At 40.3% G+C, this 24516-nt stretch overlaps 2 protein-coding genes and 1 long non-coding RNA gene across 4 annotated transcripts in view; 2 read left to right on the forward strand and 1 right to left on the reverse strand.

The window, feature by feature from the left end:
* Positions 1-16040, forward strand: part of tbc1d32 (TBC1 domain family member 32) — a 35525-nt gene extending 19485 nt beyond the window's left edge. The window contains exons 22-35 of one of the 2 annotated variants that reach the window (XM_011491974.3): positions 1922-2041; positions 2276-2364; positions 4846-4968; positions 6436-6544; positions 8276-8369; positions 8451-8570; positions 9330-9413; positions 10815-10884; positions 10967-11041; positions 11124-11239; positions 12180-12334; positions 13146-13286; positions 14204-14392; positions 15718-16040. In XM_011491974.3, coding sequence (XP_011490276.1) covers positions 1922-2041; positions 2276-2364; positions 4846-4968; positions 6436-6544; positions 8276-8369; positions 8451-8570; positions 9330-9413; positions 10815-10884; positions 10967-11041; positions 11124-11239; positions 12180-12334; positions 13146-13286; positions 14204-14392; positions 15718-15831 — 1599 coding nt within the window. In that variant the 3' untranslated portion in view covers positions 15832-16040. The remainder of the gene's footprint in view (positions 1-1921; positions 2042-2275; positions 2365-4845; positions 4969-6435; positions 6545-8275; positions 8370-8450; positions 8571-9329; positions 9414-10814; positions 10885-10966; positions 11042-11123; positions 11240-12179; positions 12335-13145; positions 13287-14203; positions 14393-15717) is intronic. The other variant, XM_011491975.3, reaches the window with a different exon arrangement.
* Positions 16041-17169: 1129 nt separating this feature from the next.
* LOC101157505 (gastrula zinc finger protein XlCGF57.1) lies at positions 17170-24154 on the reverse strand. Its single transcript, XM_011491976.3, has 2 exons — positions 23612-24154; positions 17170-19844 (listed from the first exon to the last, which is right to left on the reverse strand). The coding sequence occupies exons 1-2, from the start codon at positions 23784-23786 to the stop codon at positions 18739-18741; spliced, it is 1281 nt and encodes a 426-aa protein (XP_011490278.1). The 5' UTR covers positions 23787-24154; the 3' UTR covers positions 17170-18738.
* On the forward strand, positions 22761-23390 carry LOC105357221. Its single transcript, XR_911245.3, has 2 exons — positions 22761-23142; positions 23325-23390. It is a non-coding gene; the product is annotated as an uncharacterized LOC105357221 (long non-coding RNA).
* Positions 24155-24516: the final 362 nt, after the last annotated feature.

Below are 24516 nucleotides of genomic sequence, written 5' to 3' on the forward strand. Positions count from 1 at the left end.
TTTTGTTTGTTTGATTTTTTGATTACCTCCAGTACCTAATATTCAGTCTTCAGGTACAAGGACTTTGTACAAAACAACATTCACAAATTAAATAAGATTTAATTTTGAAAAATGGTTGACATGGATGATTTGGTTTGCCTTTCCAAGACCACCGATGTCAACATTTCTACGACACTATATTATTGTCCTAAAATTAGTACTTCGTTATTGACTTCACCTTGAACGTATTTTTCCAGTTTGTTCAAAAATCCCATTGAAAAAAAAGTTCAGGTGTTGGTTTACAGTATTACTTGTCAAAATGACAAAGAGCACAGAAAAAAATAATGGACCTCAAATCAACCCAAATCAAATCAGTGACCAAAATCCATCTCTAATACAGTCATTGGTTCAAACAGTAAATCAAAAGAGGATTTACAATGCAGTTATAACGCTTAGTGGTAAAATATCATATTCCAACAATACGCACCCACCAGTAATTTTGAAGCCTGAATAGACCCACTACAAGTGACATTTCCTGTGTAAACCGCCATTTTGGGAGTCAAATTGTAGGATTAAGGCAAAGATAATAAGATAATAAATAAAGGGCAGCAAAGTCGACCACGGATCAGATCCAACGCCTGGTGACTATTCTGATGGACCCTTCCCCCAAGACTGACAAAAACAGAGCAGCGAGGCCACAAAGAAGAAGTCTCAGTGTACATTGAAAGAATGGGTTACATTTTACTAAGATGAATATATATTGACAAAATACAAAAAGCTTTCAGGTTACATGAATTCAATGAGCATTAATGTTGCAATGATCATGTTGGTGTGCGTGAGGATGTATGTAAGAGACAGAAAATAACAGTTCAGGAACATTCTGGCTCTGCAGGAACCTGTGATGCTGCTTCCTCACTTTGCCTGCTTTTTGTAAAGCTTTTCATGTTTTCCATTAATCACCGTTAATGATTTTAAAAGTAAAGGTTCTGGCACTGTTTTGGAAGAGGTGTTGTGCCAAAGTTTACCACTGCCAGAATTTGTACCCCTGTGTTTAAGAGAAGACCCCCTGCATTTGTCCATTAAAAATAGTTTTCCCTACTAAACAAAACAGGCTTGTTCAAATATTTTAGACAATAATTATTAATTGTCAATTGGCAAATGGCTCCACAACAATGTCAGTTTCATATATCACGTTTCTTATCCTAAATTAGAAAAACAACGCTCAACTTTTTTTGTGTCACATACCTCTTTAGTTGTTTAACGTTGAAGATGTGAAAAAACTGCAAACTCCCATGGCAAATATGAAAGAGAAACCCTGAGCAGCTCCAGAACTAAACACATTGTGAACATCCACATCATTTTTACTCTTTTAGAGACAAAATATGAGCGCTATGACAGCGGGAGACAGATTCTGGCAGGGATAACTACCATGGCACAACTCCGGCACCCATTCAAAAGTAATGGAATGGCATTGGTATCGGATAAAACACAAGCGGTACCCATTCCTAAATATGTATCACTTTTAAAAACTGCAACTATAGGCCTTCCTGACCCAAAATGTGCGCTACAGATTCTGCTGGCATCTGCAGGCTGCCACCTTTCTGCTTGACTAGGCTAATCCATCGAGATGCTTGAATTTTGTTGTTGTTGTGACAACCAACAACAATGCACATGTAATATAATGAGATTTGGTGGCTGTTTCTCTACATCAAAGTGACTGATGTTACTCGCTGGATGTGTTAAAACAATGTGTACTAGATTCCCAAAATGGCGGACAGCGGCACATGTGACATCATTCCCATGGGTCCGTTGATCCACTTGTTCAGCTTCCAGGTTATTTAAATGTGTTGTCTAACAGTTTAGTCTCTAAGCTTTACGATTATAAAGTTGATAAAAAAAGTATTTTCGTAGATGTGCGGTTTACTTTTTTCTACCTCCATAGCCCTTCCTGTCCTTGGTGAACCTCCTATCATCCTCCCAGTCGGTGTGGGAGCTGCTGCACCAACAGCCTTTACCCAACAAAAGTGAATACTCCCTTAGAGAAATGCCCACCTCCATACCAGTGAGTGTGTTTCCATGACTCCCTGCAGTTGTTTTTCCAGCCACATGAGGGCAGGATTGCTCTTTGGTCCGGTTGTCAGCTGCTACCTATGCATGTGTTTAACTTCACATGGGCCCTCCACTAAACTCCCATTACTCTGAGGCTGATGCGCAGCTTCCACCTCACAAGCCGCACACTTCCTCCCTGTTTTCATCCTACATGTTTTTGTTCACAGCCTCTCCTTTTGCTCCACAGGACTTGATTGACAGGCTGATTGCTGTGAATTCAGACGTGAAGATCCATTCCCTGTTCCACTATGAGCAGTCTCACACTTTCGGTTTGCGGTGAGATTAATTTTTCTTTCATTTCTCCATATTACTTCACCACAGCAGCAAAGTACTGATTAAAAGATTAGCACCTGTTGACTGCACACATACTCCGCCGCAGCTCTGGCTTTACCCCACTCACATGCTTCTATATGCTGGGATGATACAGCACTGAATAGCTGATGAAAGGATTTCTGTGGATCAGAGTGAAAGCTGAGTACGTGTGATTAGTGGAGGAAGGAACCAAACAAAAAAGAGTTTAGCTTCTATTTCAGTTTTTAATTTCCAGGACTAAGCATAATTATTCTGAGATGTATGACTCACTGAAAGTTGCATTTTTTTAAATGTTTCCTGGCGCTGAGCACAAACGTCTGCTGGCTTCATGTTTATCCTGCACTTCAATCGTGTGGGACTGTTGTTAGATGACACAATGTGAAAGAAGAAACAGCAAAGATATTTGGTAAAGAAATAAACCATAAAATACCAGTACACTTTCACAATCTGAAATTGGAATTTTAAACTTTTGAATCTAGTTAACGTGCAAATCTTTATATAAAAGCTGAGCAAAAACTACAACAGAGTTTTAGGGCCAGTTACAAACTTTTTTTTCTTCAATAATGACTTATATGTCATAAATTTATGAGAAAAAAGGCATAACTGTTAAACAATTCAGACTGTACAACATCATGTTAAAGTGACACACTACGGTCCCACGGGCGTTTTTCATTCACTCGGTTGTTTGATTGGTGTGTTCTTTTTTACTTTCTTTTTTTTGGGATAAAAAATAAAAATGGTATCACATGTTTGCAGTGGATCACATGCCACCTTCGTAGCTGTATTTATTTATAATGAGAATGTCATTTTTGATGTCCTTTTTTGCTGTTATTTCTGAATGTTGTTTTTGCTGCCACAGATAAGTGGGTCTCCCCATCGTGGGATAAATAAAGTCATTAAAAAAAAAAACAACGAGATTTTAAGTAGTAAATTTACAACCTAAAATCTCGTAAATTTATGAAAAAAAGGCATAGATTAACGAGGAAAAAACACCAACTTTTGTCTGTTTATTGGAGCCTAGCTTGAAGATGAAAGATGTGGAGTATTTTGTGAAGCTTTATTTCCAGATAGGTTTAAAAAATAAAGGAATTCTGGACCCTTTGGTCCAAAATCAGATTATTGTCAGTGTAGCCGACTGTCTGGGGTTTGGTGTCGGTAAAGCGGAGTTTCATCTGTAAAATAAAAAGCTCAGAGACACGTTTGGGTGGAAAGGACCGCAACTTTAATTTCCTTTTCATTCACACACCCAGAATTGCATTTGTCTCATTAAGTCATGAACCTGTCAATGCGCAGAACACCAACGTGTAAACAGTTACTTACGTCCCCTCCTCCAGATGAAACGTCCTGTTTCAACATAAAACAACAAAGATGAAAATAGTCTGTTATATTAGCATACGTCAGACAGACTTAGAGATCTTGGTTTCATGGAGGAAGAAAGGATTGAAGTGGACGGCTGCAGGGATACCGATGTCTTCATCAACGGCTGCAGAGATTCTGCAACAAATAAAACATTAATAAATTGTAAATCAAATAAATGAGCTTCCAAAACATTTTTAACGTTATCAATAAACATTCAGCTCACCTGTTCAATTGAGTTTAGTCGATCTGCTCTGCTTCTGCGTGGCGTTCACCTGCTGCTCTGCATGCTCACTTCCACTTTAATTTTGTAATTTACATTTCTTTTGCTCTAAAACTCTGTCATAAAAAACAAATAATCAAAAATTTTAGTCCTTTTGCTTAATCATCCAAACTGATCAAAACATCATTTTGAAAGTAATTGACAATAATTACATCAGATGTTTTTTTTGCAACAGTAAATGGCAACCATAGTTTGGGCTGAAAACTCACAGCAGAGCCAAATGTCCCATGTCTTTGGTGGGATATGCACAAAGTAAGAATTGAGTCTATGTGTAACAGATTTCTGGAGTAGTTTAATCCTATTAATTTGGGTAAAGAGTATCCAAGGTTCACGGTAGAGGGATCGTCCAGTTCTTTCAGCCTCAGAACTTGTATTCCACATGCTTCAGTTCTTGGCCCTCCTTTCTGTCCATATAACCCCTCTGGTGCAGAGTGGAACGGCCGACCTCTGATTGGAGTTCTCATTCATCCAGTTGACTTTAAAGTTAAGTCATGGCAACTGAGTCAAGCCAGTCGTCCTAGTGGCTTCATCAATGATGCATGCATTGTGGTGTCATTAATCAGTGCATACTGCAGCGCCTAACAAAAATGACAATAGTCAGAGAAATCTTGTTTTGGCTGGAACAAGGGGACCCAGATGGCCAGGAGAAAAAAGCTTTAGCAAAATTCCAAATGGAGTCTATGGCTGCCTGCTTTCAATATTATAAACTAAGTTGTTGTTTGTACGTGCTGCTGTGTTGTTCCAGCTCCTCTGGCTGCCAGTCCCTCCATGTTAATGTCTTTGTTTATGTTTGTGCTTTTCTGCAGACTACTTAATGTGCTCTGCTGCAGTCTGGACTCCTTCCTGCTGCTGGAAAACCAGTACAACATCTGCTCCATGCTGCTGCAGAGTCAGAGGGACAACATCACCGACTCTGACATTAATGAAGGGTACAGAGTCTTGATTGTGAAGAACTTGAAATGAAAAAGTTGCATTGCTTAACAATTTTGAAAAATGTTGTACTGAGGTGGATGATGGATTGTAAAAAGAGGGAGAATGCTTGGTCGCCCCCCACACCAAACCCACACTGAAGCAGCAGCGGCAGCCAGGGCCCCCCCAATGCCTGCACAGTACAGCAAATCCACCCTCCAGGCAGTCATGTCAGCAACCTAGACTAGGGCCAGCAGGACCGCCACAGGGGCCCCCAACGCCAGAGAGCAGGGGAAACCAGATGACGGAGAATGCAATTTCCAACCCAACCAGAAGAATAACCCTTCCACCTCACCAGGGGGCCCTGCACATATACCCCCCACCCACCCATCCCGGACCAGACAAGACCCAGCACCAGACAATTAGTTCACCACCATCCGAGAGTTCTGAGCATCCCCCCACCCCAACCCTAGGCACGAGCCAGGGTCCCCCAAGGGAGACCCGCCCCATGCTCTGGGCAATCAGCTGCCACCCCACGGAAGGTCCAGGAGAGCACAAGGCAGGGGCCGCCCACCCCCGCCCAGGAGGAGAACGCCTGAGAGAAGTGGGGCTCACCCACGAGTGTGGTAAACATGGGCCGACCAGGCTCACCCACTGTTGGAAATTTGGAGAGGCCCAGCACTGGAGGCCAAGGACCAAAACCAGCACCACAGTGACTCAGGCATCCCCCTCCCTGTGTGGAGGGGGCTGCCGAGGCCAGAAAGTCTGCACCCAAGGGTCACAGCCACCACTGCTGAGGCACTATTCCCTCCACCAGGGATGGGTTGGTAGGGGACAGAAGATCACAGGTCCCACCTTCCTTGTGTAATATAATTGTGTACGTGTGTGTGTATTGGAGTTTATATTGTTGAGGGGTAAAGCTTGTGCGCAATAAAGGATGCAGTTAAAATTGGCAGGTAGGGCACTGCAAGGACATTTCCCGATTGCTCACAGAGATGTACACGCACCCTCCCACCAAGGGGCCCTTAATGCTTAACGTACAGTTAAAAGTGGCTGGTATTTTTGTATTTCTACTAACGTTCTCCTGGCATAGATACAGTAGAATGTGCCCTGTAAGACTTACAAACTTCCATTTATAAGGACCGCATTGATGGGACATTTTTGAGATTCTGGGGAAAAAAATCCTGATAATATTGCAATCAGGAAATTTCTTTTTAAAGGTTTTCCAATGACTAGATGGCAAAAAAGGATTATTGCTTAAAAAGAGGTAAAGATTTAAAAAATAGAACAATTCCTTTATGACTTACCTTGTCTGCTAAAAAAAATCATAATATGACTTCAAATCTATTCAAAGGTAATCTCAACGTTTTTTTTGTTGATTTCTATTCTATGTTCATCTTTCCAAACTCTTATATGATAGGGGGCTACATTCCCCTGTGTGTCACATGATTTAGCAAATCTAAGGATTTTTTTTCTTGACTTTTCAGGGAGATTATTGTAGACGGTCTGTCTGTGGAGAGGAATCATGTCTTGGTTCGTGTTGGCGTGGTTGGAGGTCCGTCTGAAAGGAGACTCCCTCTTCGATCCCTTCAGGAGGTCAGTTTGCTTTCAGTGGTGCATCCAGATATTTGGACTGACCTGGAGATGTTTATTTGTCTTAAGTGTTGCCAACAAGCTTGTGGAAGATTCAACTCAGGAGTCGTCCTTCTTATACTATTTGTGTTTTCTAGCCTACAGTTTATTTTTGCCCATAGAGCAAAAATGTTCAAGCACGGGTTTTTCTGCAGGCATGCTGTGAGCGACATGTCATAGCAAACACCTATTGTACTCAACATGCAAGGAAATTTAAGTAAGAATGAAGTAGGTGAGATGCAGGCGTGTTGTGTGGATTTTCCATTTTTCTGTCCCCTACAAGTCCCTTTTTTTTAGCTGTTGAACACTTAACGATATACTGAGCATTTCCAGTGTCTGGAGCCCACAGCTTTATTTACTCAGCATATTAGAAGACTAGTACCAAATATTTAAGTGTTGTTTATGCAGATGTAAAGATCTAGTGGGGACAACCCAAAACAATGCTTTTCATTTATTTAACACGGTCCAAACACAGGAAGAAGTGATAAAAATGACAACCAAAAACGAGGATATCCACTGTCTAAAGTAAACGGCCATCTGCCCACGTTGAGGACGTCTTAAACCTAATATGGAGTTAATGAGGGGAAAACAGATATGACTTATGGTATGATTATAAAATTATATTTAAGGTTTGTCCTCTGGGGTGAAGAGGGAACAGCATCCAAAGTGGAATAATATCCGAAAACAACAGAAAAGTTCTACAAAGAGCGCCGAATAACCAGAACAGAAAAGATGCACTGGTACTGGAGTGAGCTGAAACAGCAGGCTGAGAACAGGACAGCGGAGTTTAGAAAAGGAAATAATTAATGCTAAAGCCATTAAGATTTTAGGAAAGCCATTTTCAAAAGGAAAAAATATGAATAAGTTTAGCGAATGTTGCCAGCTGAGGGACTTTTACCAAATCAAATTTGGTCCACTTTTGCGTAAGAAAGATCAAATTAAATATTTTTTGTTAGAGTCCAGAAAGATTTCACAAAGGAAGAGGGTTTTCTGTACTTTAATCATTCTTCCAAATTCAACTTTCAATGGAGTATTATTTCCTACAACCATTTATGATATTTGGAAAATAGATTTCAAATTAAAATCCAAAAAGAAAAATACAGGATTACGATATGCAGTGGATCAAAAATTTACTAGTCACGATTTGTTTATTGAGAAGAGAAACTTCAATTTTAAAAGACAGAATGTGAATGATAATCCAGGAAATAACATTGGATGATTTTTAAAAACTGTTTCTATTGATGTGGTCAAATTAGCATTCTGGCCTCACAGACCCAAAAGCTTCCCACCAAAGCCTTGATTTTTAGGTTAACACTGAGCATGTGAGGGTGTTTGAGAACGGGCCACACGCAGGTTCTATTGGCATATAGTGTTCACTCTGGAAAGCAGTAAATTTCTACTGTTGACAGTGCATGCCTGCCACCGACAGTTGGGAGAGGTTTGGTCTGAAATCTCATAAATCTTCCTCCAGGTTTTTTCTTTCACACCTCTATTCTGATATATGAAAGACTTGGTGGCATAGAATTCCGACGGCACAAACTGCAATTATTAATTTCTCCTTAATTTTCTCCCCCTTAATTCTTTAACGGTTGGCGCTTTTGTAAATAAAAACGGTCACCATCCATACATCACTACCAAATCCAAACCCCTCTAGTAGTCAGGAGGTTAAGAAAGACTTGTCTTTTCTTGATTAAGGGAGATCAGCCATACCCTTGGCCCATGGTTTTATCCTACCCTGTGCCACACTTCTACACCTTGGACCCACCAGAGACTCTTCACACCTCACAAAGTGAGAATGACGGTCAAATGTTCCACTTTGGTTCAATTTTTAAATTTTGACTAAGTACCGGTATTTTATGTCTTTGTACAGGTTGTGAGATGAGTGCTTTTCTGACTTCCTCCAAAGAGAGTGATGAGAACTGGTTAAAAAAGTGCCAAAATCTGTTCCTTAAAGCCATGACGTCTGAACCCCACAACCTCACTGGGAACGGTAATCCTCAACACCCCGCTGCCTTTCCTTATTAATGTAGTGTTAATGATAGGAGGCGTCATTTCTGAGTCTTCTGATTGTTGGACAATTCAGTACAAACCAGAAGAAATTTCAAAGTAAGAGTCTCACATGTTCTTGGATTATCACACATTGTGTTTTGGGATTTGATGAAACAATCACAATGCAGTGCTGCTAGTCATACTCAGGATTCATTTTTTACCTTAAATACTGAACTTCCTGTAAATCCACCATCTGGCTGCAGCCAATGAGTTATATCCCTAGAGGAGACACGCCCGCTTGGGAAGTGTGACGCCATCTTGGTGAGGTCGTTGGTGCCCACATGACAATGCTTTCTATAGCCTTTAGAGGCATCTAAGTAGCTTTTATATAATATATATATATATATATATATATATATATATATATATATATATAGTCAGCAAATTATACGTACATCATGCAGTATGTTGATAAATAATAACCCTGCAGCATTAAAAGGAAAAAATGATAGTACCTACCTGTCAAATGTTAAGCCTTCCTCCTTCGTGGAATAATTTCTCAGATTTTGGTAGTTGAAACCAGCGCAATGAACTGGCATTTAGCAAAAATGTGTTCACATCATGCACTACAGCAGTGACTGGACCTCACCAAGATGACGGTGCTCTCCTCCCATGAGGAACTACGTGATGTCTCCTCTAGCAATATAGCTCATTGGGTGCAGCTAGCTTTGTGTCTTTATGCGTACGTTTTTCTCCGCAGTGTTGGCTGACCTTCTGGAGAGTGTCGTGGTCCATCTATCCAACTCTGCCACAGAGTGCCTCTTCTCCTTGGATCAACACAGAGGTCAGCAGCGAACGCACTTCTTTCTTTGTTAGGGGCTGAAGGCGGGGCTAACCCCCATGATCAGCTCCTTTACGTGGGTGTCGGTCAGAACGGACCGATGCCTTGATTTCACGTGTGTCAAGGTAATAAACAGGGACTCACAGACAGACATTGAGGAGAACATGGACAGCAGCTTGAGAGCAGCTCTTTTACACACGGGTATTTCTCTGATCTCCAAAACGTAACAGGACCTTCTTTCAAAGACATTTCAGCTCAATCATCTCCGGTTCTCTCGCTGCCTCATCGGTGACAAGTGGGGATCTCTGGCAGTCAGTCTCTGCAGTAGACGATCGCGTATGTGTCAGGAGCAGCATCAAACACACACACTGCCAAATTACTTTTTTATTATTTATTTTTAATACCCTCTGACGGATTTGAGTGTGGTTGAAGAGGGAAAAAATTATGAAATGAAGTACAGTATATAGAAAATATAATGAGACTCAAAGAGCCGCATGCGACTTGAGAGCCGCGTGTTCGCCACCCCTGATATAGGCTCTTTAATAATTCTCACTGTTGCCCTTGAAACAGCCGTAGACTAATATTAGAGATAAATTGCTCCACTTTTTCAGCTGTGTCTGTCTTGAACAAACAAAAGTTTGGTGTTAGTGATGGTAGTTATTACAGACGGTAAAATCGACTCCCAGGGCACAACGTTTATGAGAACGGGAGGGGGTTAGTGGAAAACCTAGTATTTAGCTAGTATTTGAGGGAAGATCCTTGTTTGACAGTCATTCAAGATTCATGGTTGTGGTTTCAAAGCTCAAAAGTAAGTCTGTTTGGCAATTATCCAGGAGTGTGTGTGTGCGTGTGTGTATAGGTGTGCGTGTGTGTGTGCGACAGGCAGCGACCCCTACAATAAATGACACACGCTCTTTGACGTACTGTAACTCTCCCACCACTCTTGCGATCAATAAATCAGCTTCTCTGTCACGGAGAAAAGTGGCTTTGCACCACTATGCATTCATTCCTGATATATTGTTGCATAGCAACGTGACCACTTCTTTACTGTAAAGTGTTGCATATCAGTGCAAGGCTGCTTTTCTCCGCTTCAGGATCCACTGGAATTCCGTTAATTGCGTAGAAGAGAAATGGTCATCGATAAAATGTTACGAGAACCAAAGCTCTGATGTTAAAGGGTTAAAATCTTCCAGATCAAAGTTTAGCTTTTCCAAATATTTGTGTTTGTGAAAACTCTATGTTTGCTTTCTCAAATAAAGCAACAGGAACAGATTTGTGGTTGAGTTTTTCTAAACCTGATACGGAAAGATGCACACCAGCAGTGATAAACAGGAAGCGTTTTGTGTTTCATGCCTCTGCTTGGTTTCATGCTCACGTCGTTCTTTTAATCGGCTTGTTTTACAGCTGCGGTAAAAGATGTGAAGAATGTGGAGTTGTCCTCTGTGGAGCAGCTGGGAGTCGACATCTGCCTTAAGTATGCAAAGCGGGTTCAGGAGTTTTCTAAAAGTTTGAGTCTTTCTGTGTTGTTTAATTCTAATCAGTGTGCTGTCTAACAGAAAGCACAGAGGAGCAGTTTTTCAAGCCTACTCTAGGTGGATCATTTCACAGGGATTGAGTTCAGAAGTAAAAATGTAAAAGAACGACTAAAGGTGGAGGAATCTTCTGAATCTGTTTCTATGCAGGAGGAATGTCAGTTTCCTCTTTTACCTGCAGGTATGGCAGCTACCTAAAGGTACTTGGAGGAGACGCCAGAAACCCTCTGATTCTGCTGCTGAAGCAGATCAAGAGCTTCCTTTCCAAACAGCGGAGGAACGCGTCTTCAGGACTTCGTATCCTTCAGACAAACTGCTGCTGCCGCTCCTATGATCAGGGTTGGGAGGAACTTGTTAGACAGTATTACTTTTTTGCTGAAACTAAGTCGTTTTAGACACTGCTGATGGAAATTCTCTTAAATACTCGTAACCCTTGTGCTATCCTAGGCACTTCACCATTGGGAGTTGGGTCATCTAGACCCGACCTTTTTTCTTCAATGATTTGTGATCTTCACTGGTGTCCATGGATTACATGAAATCTTTCGCACTTTATCCACCTTTGTCATGGTAGGGAGAACACGTCAATGGAAGGGTGGGGTCATCTATGACAGCACAAGGGTTTTAAAGTAGTCAGTAACTGTTTTGGTTCAACAGTATTGGCACCCAAGACTTTACCAGATTTAAAAAAATGTGACAAACAAAATCAATATTCTGCTTGTGTTCAGTCACTTTGAGCTTTTGCTTAATTGAGTTTAATTATCAGTGTTTTTGTTAAGCCACATAAAACTAAACACTTCCTGTTTCTTTTGGACCTGAAGGTGCACTGAAAAAATTTTTATTAACAACAGTGCATCTTGTAACAAAGCAGCAGTAGATCCTTAAACTGAACAAAAATAGAGATGCAACACTTGTTTTTGCTCTCAAATGTCACAAGATTACAGGAACTCAAAGATCTTAAACATTTCCGAAATGCACAAAAGAAAAAATAATTATCTAAAATATTGTTCACAAATCTTTATAAATCTGTGATAGTGAGCACTTCTCCTTTGCTGAGATAATCCATCCCACCTCACAGGTGTGCCAGATCAAGATCCTGACTAGACCACATGATTATTGCACAGGTGTGCCTTAGACTGGCCACAAAAAATGGCCACTCTGAAAACTAGTGTGACGCGACAAAACTTACCTGGTCCCGCCCAGTCAATGATTCCTCAGGTTCTTTAACTTTGCGCTTCAGTTACTCAGCAGGAGAGTTATCCAGGCCATGACTGGCTGGCATCCACAGTCTTCCTACTTATGGGCGGAGATTTGGAGCGCTCTTTGGGTTTGTTGCTCCGCCTCTCCTCCCTGCTGGCGTCTGCGTTCATCTGGCCTGCAAGAATGCATGCATGTGTGAGTAGTGCATGCAAGTTTGGTTTAACTGCAGTCTTTGCTTTTCTGTACAAACTCCTTAACTCCTATAAAGACTATAGAATTCCCTGGATTTTAACGCAATTCAGTCACATCCTCATTTTTTTATAATGCTGAGTATGACATCATCCATTTGCTAAAGTAAAATCCTAATAAATGTTTAGATTTTACAAAAACTATTTATAAAAATAATTCCACTGTGTTCTGATGATGAAAAATTGGACAATTTCTGAAAATACATGGTTTTCAAATGATAAATCATTCAAACACAATCCATTGTGGTCTTTATTTAACCTACTGGGCATTGATGCAGAGACTTCAGATGGAGGACGTACAATTCATCACACGGCAGTTATGATTTGTTTTCTGCTCACGTTTTTTCAAATTAAGATTTTTTAATTAAAATCTCAAGCTAACCTCTTTTAGAGCCCCGCCTGAAGATTCCAGTTACTCAACTGGAACTTTGAGATATTTATCTGTGTTTTTTGGATAAAACAGAAGTTTAATTACAGTAAAAATAAGCAAAAAGGCAGTTTTTCTATAACTAACTTGTAGGGATTGACTGAAATGTATAAAATGGAGTCCTAGAAAACCCATAAATTATACTTTTGGAAGTTAATATTTCATAAGTAAATTGGACAAAACCAAAGGAAAGCTCGATGAAGTGCCTAAAACTGAGGTATGAAACACAAGCGTGAACAGAGACCTCATTCTTTATTCCGTTTCAGCCTGAACTCTACATTTATCTCAGTTTGAATGCAAATTTTGTTCTAAAAGAAGTTTTTGTTTTCAGGTCCATTTACCTGAAGAGGTAGCTGGATCAGGAATCCCTCCGGTCTACTGGTGTACAGCCCACTATGTGGAGATGCTGCTGAAGGCTGAACTGCCTCTGGTCCACTCTGCCTTCAGGATGTCTGGATTTACACCTTCACAGGTGACTTACTGGCAGTTCCTGTGGTAGTCTTAATGCATAAACATTCCCTTTGATATGACTCATAATGCACAAGAAGGAACACCATTTTTTTATTAGTTTGATATTTATTCCCCCCAAAAATAAAGACAATAACAGAGATAAACCCAAAGGGGCTGTCTTTATCAGTAGCAGGCCTTTCCACCATTTGCAGCAATGACAGCTTGACAACGACGTCTCCTGCTCCTCACTAGCCTCATGATGATGTTCTGAGGTCTTCCACTCTTCCACCAGTGGTACTTGCAGTTCTGTCAGGTCACTTGAAGCTACGATCATCCAGTCTCTGCTTCAGCTGGTTCCAGACGTACTCTGTGGGGTTCAGGTCACGGGACATTGGTTGTACCACACAGCATCACTTGTATGTTCAGTTCAAAAACATTTATTGCAGACATGTGAAAACGTATGAAGCACAGCAAAATGAGACAAAAGTATATAAACAACAAAAATCCAGAAGGCAGAGAAGAAGAAAAATCGTATAAATTCATACCCCCGTACCTTATGTCATTCCTAAACCAAGTACTCCCACTATCAAAGTTAAGAGCTAAGACTACATTCAGTTACAGCTACACATGATGTAATTCTCATTTCCAAAACATTTTTTTAAGAGTTCAGTCAAGCTTTCATAATCTTTCCTATACTCACTGTGGTTTTCTTACTTTTATTGCAAACAGTGTAGCTACTAGGAAAAAACTGTTAAAAAATAATGTTTGAGTTCACAGCCAGTTTCATCTCCAAACAGCAAACACACTTGGTGTTAAACTCATTATGAAGCCGCTGTGCTCCGGTTAGTTGTTTCTCCATACAGAATTCTTTGTCCTTTGAATGATCTTAACTTTGTTTTAGTTTGAAAAAGCTCAGGGGAAACCCGGTTTCTGTTACAGATGTGCCTCCACTGGCTGACTCAGTGCTTCTGGAACTACCTGGACTGGAGTGAAATCTGCCTCTACCTCTGCGCCTGCGTGCTCTTCAGCCCCGACTACCAGGTGTACCTGTGCGTGGCGATATTCCGACACCTGCAGCCGGACATCCTGCAGCGCACACAGTCCCAGGAGCTGCAGATCTTCCTGAAGGTCAGCTGCAGTTCCACCTCGCCGGAAAGTGAAAAACATCCACACGCTGGAATTTCAAAATAAAATAACCAGCTTTAAAAACAGGCTAGTTCCAAAATCCTAATAGGAATAAAGTCATATATCAGAAATCAAAAAAATTCTCAATGTTGAAGGTAAGAAGAGGGTTTTTGCCCTCTCCGGGTAGGTGGAGATCCCCTGCCCCAAGTGGGGGAGTTTAAGTATCCAGGGATCCTGCTAAGAAGTGATGGGAGGAAGACTAATATGAGCCACACTGATCATTTCTGTGAAGAAAACATCAGGTTTGTCTTTATATAAAGAAGCTCCTCTTATGAGCTGTAGCATCAGATACTGCTGCTAGAAGCTTCCTTTGAAACACAGAGAAGACCTGAACAAATCCTGTCCTCACAAGAAAAGCTGAAAGTTTTTTGTCCACCCAGTTTCTGTTTACGCTTCTCTCTTACAAAAGTGATCACAGACAGATTTTAGATTAGCAGCACACACTTGTATGTATATTTGATTCTTAATTACATTTAAAAGCTGGTGGATTTGTTAAATTGGAGTCCAACTGCACCAAGGCTGAGGGGAGGGTTTGCAAGAAATGTGAAATACAAACAACTGAAACACTCAAGTGCACCCCCTGCAACCTGTTTGAACCCAACACTTGACTACACTATCCTTGATCTGATCAGTGGTGTAGTGGTTAACACTCTCTCCTCACTCCAAATCCAGAATGGGTCCTTTCTGTGTGGAGTTTGCATGTTCTCCTTGAACAAACGTGTGTTTCCTCCCACACTCCAAAATCATGTTAGTTTTACCCTGATGACTATTGTTGCAATTATGCATTAAACCAATTTGGCTCCAAAATTATTTTAATTTAGCGTCTACTTGAAAGCAAAAACACAAGAGCTTTTTTTTCATAGCTGAATTTAAATTCAAGGGGTTAACTGGTGAGTCTTGACCCAAAATGACTATTTTTGGGGGCTATAAAAAGAGTTGCAGTGGAACTCATGAGGTTTGGAAAATTGGATAAACATGTTATTATTGACATTAGTCCCCATCTTTGAAACATTCCAGTTGTTCTTGCCCACTATACAGTGTGACACACGCAGCACACACACCTTTAAGACTCTGAACACATAATGTACTTCAAGTTGAATTCATCAGGCAGATACATTTCAATGTGAACACTTTTTTCAGAATTTTCTCTTTAACATTGAAATTATGCAAAGATAAACAACTGTTTCTTTCTGCGCTAGAAAGAAAAAATAACCTTAAGGGTCGGCAAACAAAAACTTATTGGTTACGTTCTTTTTTCCATCTTGCAGGAGAATCCGATTGAAGGTTTCAGGATGAGCGACCACCTGGAGTTCATGCTGGGTCTGGAACGCAGCTACAGGAAGGACGTTCTGACGGCCATGAAAGGTTTTTTAGAACCCTGAAGAGCAAAAGCAGATTGTTTTTATATTTATTTAAAAGAAATGTGAATGATTTGACTATTTTTATTCAACCTTAATTCAAGGTCACTTTATTCCTCTGTGAATGCCACTTTTTTGCTGTTTGTATTTCTGAATGTTTTTTGTGCTGCTGAAGATAAGAGAATTGCCCCATTGTGGGATGAATAAAGTTTATCTTATCTAATATAATATAATCTAACATTCCTCATGCATCACTGTTTTCCACCATAAAGGAAACATGAACCTTCTCCCTGAGTTGCTGGATTTTTTTTGTGAAGGCAGTTTTAATGGCGCGGCACAATTTGGTGCCTGTCTGAACCGTCTGAACCAAATCACCCCATAGTCCCTCTCCCAGCTACGGTTGGTTGAAGGTGGGTACACCCTGGACAGTCTATTGCAGGGCCGATGGAGCTGAACGATCACGATAAAAAAAGTCCCCTAATTTTCTTCTTCTTTTTATTTTTACCCTTTCGGGTTAATGCAGGACAGCAAACATTCAAACCCAGTCAGAGCGAGAACACAAATGTGGAGATATTTGGGACTTTAACTTTAAGCTTACCGTATTTACCCAACCATAAGGTGCACTGGGTCATTGGGCGCGGTCTCAGTTACGGGGGATTTTTCAGCCTTTGACAAAAGACAAAAGGCGAACCGGGTGTTAAGGCGCAGGCACGTTAACACCCCGTTCAGAGCCTCCAGAGTGGGTTATGAAGAAGTATATGCTTGCTGTTTTAATTTTTATTACATTGAAGTGTTAGGGTACATGCTTACACGGTTTTGCCATTTACTCGTGACTTAGTACAAAAAGTTCACTGCTTTGACCTTTCCTGACACTCAATCCATGGGAGCAGGACGTGCAAACATTCCCATGCGCAGGAAAAGCTAACTTTTGCTCCAGAAATTGCTACGGGGTTCGGCTGTCCACAGCAGATTTGTCATGGACAGATGGGAAAGAATTTTACCTGTGAAGAGGGACCAACAATGTGGTCGGACTCCAAATATGGACCGAAGGAAGTGGGCAGTCCAGCTGTCGATGGTTCTACGGGCCCGGGGGGAAGACTCCGGCGAGCACAGGATAAAAATCTTTCTTTGAGAAGCATTCTTTGTCTCTCCTATTCTAAAACTGTTTGAAAGTGAGTCACACATAAGCTGTGTGCATTGCAGACTCTGGGGTTTTACAGATATCTGTTAAACTTTGTTTTAGAAAACTCTGTCAGGGAATAAAACTTTGTTAATCTGTACTTTTCTGAATCCTGGTTATCTTTCCTCGATGCTTGAACACGTTTAGGAAAACTGCAAGACGAACAGATTTTCCTACAGTTAATAAAAGAACCAGTCTCCGTTCTTTTAGAGGAAACTCTTTTTTTTTTTTTTAACTGTTCTCCCTAACTGAAGCTAAATGCTCACACACAGACTTGCGCTGAGCGTCTCCCTTCCTCCTCCTTTCACACGCGCTGGCTAGCGAAGACACCGACTTCAGCACAGCCGGACTGAATCTGAGGTGAACAAGCCAGGTTCACTTTCGTCATCAGAGTCTGTTTCGATGCTGCGTGGCTCAGAATGATGCCGGCTGTTCGGCACTATGAAAGCAGTTCAAGCAGATGTGTTAGCCAAAGATTCTACAATCCATTCATGGCATTTTTGCAGAGATTACTGTCGCTTGAATCCCGTCACAATCAAAGACTTGCACCTGCTGCAAACGTGGATGGCAGCCTGGATGCCTTGTCTGGTTCCATGTGGTTCAGCACGCTGGATTTTTCTATTGGTTACTGGCATGTAGAAGTGGCTGAGGAAGACGACAGACAACTGCTCAGTTACCAAGAATTAGGTATGCGGGGTTGAAGCTGAACTCTAGAAAGTGTCATTTTGCCAGAGATCATGTGGTTTTCTTAGGTCATGTTGTTTCCAGAGGCTTTTCAGATCATGAATCACCTGGGGAGTATTCCAAAAATGCAGGTTATGTGAGTTACCACAGTAAGGAAGCGAATAACTTCAGCTTTAGGTTCCAAAAACAGAGGTATGTTTCAGGGTATGCTTAGTTGCCATAGCAGCTCATGCTGTAAACATAACCTGGTCTGGAGCAGGTTTAGTTGAAGGTTAGTTTGTTTACAGAGAGGTGAAGCAGCATGGCGTGTCCATTTAAAGATGAATTAGTGGATGAAGATGCTCAGATAATACTTTTCCACCGTGAAAGGGGGATAAGACCACGTATGGATGTTGGAAAGACAAACTTTATACACGGAACTAACTTAATTACTTGCTTCAGTTAAGATAAATTATTTTTTTGAGTTCAGTCAACTTAAAAATAACACGTAGTTATCAGACATGAACGACCTTGGGAGTATTTCAGGCAAGCAACTCGAGCAGTGCATTTACCTGGTTACACCTCCCCGTGGGCAGTTCAATCTAATCAACTCACCTGTTCAGCGTCCTTTGTGCTATCTTAGATGACCCCACCCTTACATTGACGTGTTCTCCCTACCAAGATAAAGGTGGATAAAGGTGGAAAGATTTCATGTAATCCATTGGCACCAGTGAAGATCACAAATCATTGAAGAAAAAAGGTTCAGAGCACTGTCTAGTGGGTCTTAACCTACAAGTACAAGGAGAAAAGAAGCTACCTCCAAAAAGAAAGAATCCAGCTGGGATTCGAACCTTGAAATTTTTACTGAGATGACAGTGATAACCACTACACCACTGAGGGCTTCAGAAACAGCTGAAAATCACTTTTATTGTTTAAAAAAAACTAAGTAATTGACTTAACCTACTTCTGTTTTTCACAAAAAAAAACCTCTGTACATTTGAAACAATACTTATTGAGACCTTACAAAAAAAATACTTCTCTCCTGTGTGAGTTTATCATGTGTCTGTTTAGACTGTTTTATTGTAAAACTACTGACATTCTTTTATAGAGAACGGCTTATCTCCAGCATGAATTCTTTTGATGTGTGTTTTTAAATGATACGATTGCTTAAAACTTTTCTGACATACTTCGCAAGAAAAAGGCTTTTCTCCTGTATGAATTCTCATGTGTTTTTTTAGACTAGACCTATGATTAAAGCTTCTACCACAGTCTTTACAAGAAAAAGGCTTTTCTCCTGTATGAATTCTCAGGTGTGTTTTGAGACTAGGCTTCACAGTAAAGCTTCTACCACATTGTTTACAAGAAAAAGGCTTTTCTCCTGTATGAATTATCTGGTGTTTTTTGAGACCAGACTTCAGTTTAAAACTTTTACCACATTCTTTACAGGAAAAAGGCTTTTCTTTTGTATGAATTTGTTGGTGTTTTTGGAGATTACACTTCCGATTAAAGCTTCTATCACATTCTTTACAAGTAAAAGGCTTTTCTCCTGTGTGAATTGTCATGTGTCTTTTGAGAACATACTTTTGATTAAAGCTTTTACTACATTCTTTACAAACATATGGTCTTTCATTAGACTCCATTCCTCTGTGGACTGAAAGATGTGCAATTCTTTTTCTTTTACCAGACTTTTTTTTTTCTTTTGGACTTTGCAGACGTTTCTTAACCAAAGTTGTCTTGTAGTTTTCTCTAATATTAGAGTCACACTGACTATCTGACACATGTTGGCTCCCTTCTTCATCCTGACTATCAGTTACATTAAAGTTCTGCTGACTGTTTAGATCTGCTTCACTGTTCTCATCTTCCTCATAAGTAGGAATCTCTATCAAGGTATCAGCCTTCTGTGTCAGATCAAGCTGCTCTTCATCCTGACTGATGCAGGGTTCTTCTTGCTCCTCTTTAATTTGAGTCGAGTTCTGTTCCTTTTGCTTGTCCTGTTGTGGTTCTGGTTCCTCCTGTTTCAGATCAAGCTGGTCTTCATCCTGACTGATGCAGAGTTCTCCTTGCTCCACTTTTACTTCAGGAGAGTTCTGTTCCTCTTGCTTGTCCTGTTGCGGTTCTGGTTCGTCCTGCTTCTCACAAGAGTGTGAAGTGTGGATTGTTATCTCCTGGTTATTCAGAAAATGTTGGGGTAGGTCTGTAAGGACACAAACAAAATAAATTATTTTTTTTAAGAACAGCATGTCCTCTGTCTGAAACATCCACAAGTGTCAAATAAGGATGCAGTAAATAACACTTTGTTTAAAGGAAAAGGCAATAAGGAATCAAAATTTAATGAGAAAAGACATTATTGAAAAATCAAATCCTCAAATCTAATGTCCTTTTTTTATTTTCTTACATTTCAACAGGTTAAAAAACCTACTTTTGTGTCATTTTTTAATGTATAAATTCATAGTTTTATCCATTAAGGTTTTTCTTTGTTTCTATGAGAAGTTATGTGAAATTTTTTTATTTTAAATTAAACAAAAATTGGTTTTAAAGGGAGAAATAAAAAATGTCAATCTTTATAGCACAGTCTGAGTGAATACTCGATGTTCCATGAAAATGTCCACCAAAAAGTGATGAGTGCGTTCTATAACAGAGGTTCTATTTTCATAGCCTGAATGTTCTTTATTAATGCGGGGCATTGAATGCAAGTTTGTATGGAGCCCCAAATTGTTCATCATTAAAAAAATTAATATCACCTTGTGCAATCACACAATCAACCAATAAATCCCTCATAAATATATAAAAAGATCATGAAAAACAGCATTTAAAGTATTCATTTTTAATCATGTTGAATATTATTATAATTCAATGGCTTTTTCCAGAAACTCAGACTTAAAAATCAATATTTTCCAAAGTAGCTTTGTTTTTATATCACATTGCTGTTTTTCAGAATGACTTATTTGATGATGAGCTTTTTCGTCCAAACGAGCCTGTCTGTCAATCAGTGAAAGTGGGTGGGATCTAAACACACATTGGCTGATCCCTTGAAATCGACTCGTATTCCTAGATACCCGCTGGTGTGCCAGTTAGAAAGATGACATATTTTGGTGACATCAGCTGATCACATAGAGACAAACAATCTGTTTGCTGCAGACGATGCAAACATTGATGACTCAATGAAAGAAGTCACTCCATCAGCTGATCAGGTACTCATCCATTGAATGGAGAGTTTTCAAGGTGATTTGAAGATCTCAGAACAATTAAGGATGAAATGCACATGATATCCTCTCCGTTTGCCTGCAGTGTGGATCATCCACCCCGTGATGTTCAGCTGGAGCTCATTGACCTGCAGTACTGGCAGAGCACTTCAGTCAGGATCTCTGGTGGATTTCTACTCTTCTCTTAAGAGGGAGAACTTTCCAAATATGAGGAGACATGCTCAGAAGATGTTGGTTCTCTTTGGCTCCACCTACATATGTGAACAAACATGCTCAATGATGAAGTTTACAAAATCCATGTATAGGAGCTCTCTCACTGATGATCATCTGTCAGCTGCGCCTCACATTGGACCTGACTTTGATGCACTGGTTAAAGCCCAGCAGAGACTAGATTTCACTCACTGAACAAGAAAACAGAACTTTAAAACACCAAATTGGGGGGTTAACCTGTAGGCATGCAAAGGCACCAACTAGCAGTGGACTGGGACACTTTCTTTGGAAAGCCTTTTTCTCAAAGCCACACTTCAGTGATGTTCAAAGACTTATAATATGATGTTTCTTGCTTAATGTTTGGAGCACAAAGACAACATTGGGATGTCCTTAGAATGCTAAAAACCTCTTGCCAGCAGTATTTGAAACTCAGAATGTAATTTGGAGGGAATGTGACTGAAAATGTTTACTAATATAAGTCATAAATAGCTTTAAAAAGTTCATATTTTGTTCTGGAAAATGTGATTGAATAAAGGATTTTTTGTAAAGTAACCTCACTTTTTCATTGCTTGATTATAACATATAGCATACTATACCAGCTTGTCAAAACAATGCTATTTATTGCTTTTTTATAAAGAAATACGATAAATATTATGCAGAATTGAGTTCATCCTTTTGGCCGCTGCCCTAAACATTGAGGGAACTTGATGAAATGTGCAGCATTCATCATTGCAGACCTGAATCCCACACGTCAAATTATAAAAAATGATATTAATGAGTGGGGCAAGGAGCGCCCACAGGCTCCACCCCTTAATACAGAATAATCAGCTGCACTCTCATCTGTCTGCCCAGCTGTTGGACAGGACAAGTTAAAAAAAAAATAATAATAATAAGCTGCACTCGGCAGACATAAAACACGTAATAACATGAATTGAACGATTTAAAAAATATTACAAATTGTAGAATTATTTGAATAATGTTCTGTGACAAACTGGTGGTGTTTTGAGCACAGAAGGTGTAGTATCTAAAAAGAAAAAAAACAACTTGATACCAGTGTTTACCAAGTTTTCCCCGTTTTCTATTTGCAAAACACAGGTGATCATTAAGTGTAGGCCTCCACAATAAATCGCCAATTTATCGTTATCGCGATTTCAAGCTGTGCAATATCCATATCGCAAAATTCGGCGTAAAAATCGCAATAAATGGTAAACCTTAAATGTGCTAAAACAATCTTATGGCAACTTGAACTATTCAATGAACTGAATAAATCCCATCATCAATTTGACCAATCAGATGGAGCCCTTCACATTGTTGACAAATCGGATGGAGCTTTTATGTTAGATGTTGCCCTCCTAATTAGATGTGGGTCATTTGGAGAATAATTTAAGGTATTTTGACTCTTATTTAAATTAAACTTGCAGTGAAATGGAAATGTTTTTGTTGTTTTTGCTATTTGTTCATTTATCGCAAGTTAAATCGTCATCGCAATATTGATCACTATTATCGCATATCGCAAGTTTTCCTCATATCGTGCAGCCCTAATTAAGAGCGTAAAATAGTAATAACTAGCTTTATTTTGGCTCTATTAAGCTATTTTATTTATTTCTGTGTTTATTTTAGGAAGCTCTATCATGTGGTCACCAACTTTTGTCTCCGGACCAAAGACAATTGAGGCTTGTGGTCATTCTGCAGGCTCCAGCAGCTGCTCTGCATCTGCTTCACATCTCTGACCAAGATTCCAAAGGAAAGAGTGTAAAAGACCCATTTTAATTGTTTTCTTATTATTGTTTAACATTTCCTTTGATTCAAGATGCCCTTAATTTCAGAGGAAGTATGTTGAAGATGTAAAAGAAAATGACAAAAAGGTGTCAATGTTTGTAAAGTGTATTTTGTTTTGAAGACTTTTATTGTGAAGGTTCCACTTACTTCCGCTTTTTCTGTGAAGCGTGTCAGTTTAACAGAAACAAAAAAACGGTTAACAGCTGATGCTACGGCAACAAAGGAAACAGACAAAAAAGACGGACGGATAACTGTGTAAAGCTGTAATTTGTTTTTGGCATCTAGCTGGAAGGCGAACAGGTATGATTTTTGGTTATGTTTACTGTACACATTTTGTGATTATTTTCCATTTGTTTTGTGTAAAATAACAAAATATGTTTCTGTTTGAAGTTATCCAACAATCTAACGCAACTAGCTGAGGTAAAGAATGGTTGTTTATCAAAAAGGAATTATTGTAAGTTTGTTTTTATGCTTTTCTTCAGCTCTTACGGTGTGACTATGACTGTGGAGTAAATAAATGGGTTGGAATACCCCATCATAGTCCATCAGTTACTTCATTGAGTCCATCGTCTGAATCAAGTGCGGCTGGAATGCTACAAAGTGAACCCTAATCACTCTGGATTCAAACACATCCCATCAGATTCTGACGGAATGAAAAGAAGCTAAAGAAACAATCAACTTTTCCTACAATTACAGCTTCTATTTCCAAATGGTTTTTGGAAATGAAGGAGAACTTCTGGATTTCCGCGTTTCTTTCTTTTCTCCATACCTATATCGTGCAGCTGAAGGCAAAGCTGTGGTTTCCAGATGACATCCAGCAGTCTGCGCTGACGGATCTCCTCCTCGTACTGGACGATGGTTCCTTCACAGAGTCGGAAGATTTCTTCGGCAGCAGCAGCAAGTCGCTCCCTGATCAGTTCTCTCAGAGACTGAAGTGAAGACATGGTTAGGTTCCTGCAGCTGCTCCGATCTTCCGCGGGAACTCACACAAACACCGCCGTCCCCTTCACTGCAGCTCCGATCATCACAGCCACGTTGTCTTTACGGCACTTTGGAAACTGCTGAAAGTTCGAGCACCAACCACGCGGCGTCCTTTCTATCCGAAAAAACTCACAGTCGTCATAACGAAACACCGCCGTCTTCTGATCACAAGCTAACGCTGCTAGCAACCTGCTGTAACGGCGATGACGTATTTCCTTGTGGGAGGAGCGCACCGCCATCTTGGGGGAAGTGGAGTCCAATGAGTTATGTCGATGGAGGCGACACGCCGACTTGGACAGCTTGGCCAGTGGTGGCGGAGCACATCGCCATCTTGGTGAGGTAGTCGGTGCCCAACGCCATCGACAGCCTAAAGGCCCGTACACACCGGGACGAAAATCGGCGCACGTTATTTGCCAGCGTTTTTCAACACGTTTTTTGTGTTCACACCCAGGCGATTTTCGCTGACGATGAGCCGAGTGAACATGCAATTTCATTCCCTGACATTAGATGGCGCTTAGTGTAAAACAGAAATACCCCTGTACAGAAGGTGGCGCTGCGCAACATTACGCTTCTTAAAGTCGCTTTTCACTCAGAAGACGAGAGTTCCAGCAATGAAGAAATTATTGTTCTGTTGAATGATGAAAGACGCCGGAAAAGACGTCGATTTTGGGTACATCCCATAGTTACGAGAAG

The sequence above is a fragment of the Oryzias latipes genome, chromosome 24, assembly GCF_002234675.1.
Source record: "Oryzias latipes chromosome 24, ASM223467v1".
Classification (NCBI taxonomy): domain Eukaryota; kingdom Metazoa; phylum Chordata; class Actinopteri; order Beloniformes; family Adrianichthyidae; genus Oryzias; species Oryzias latipes.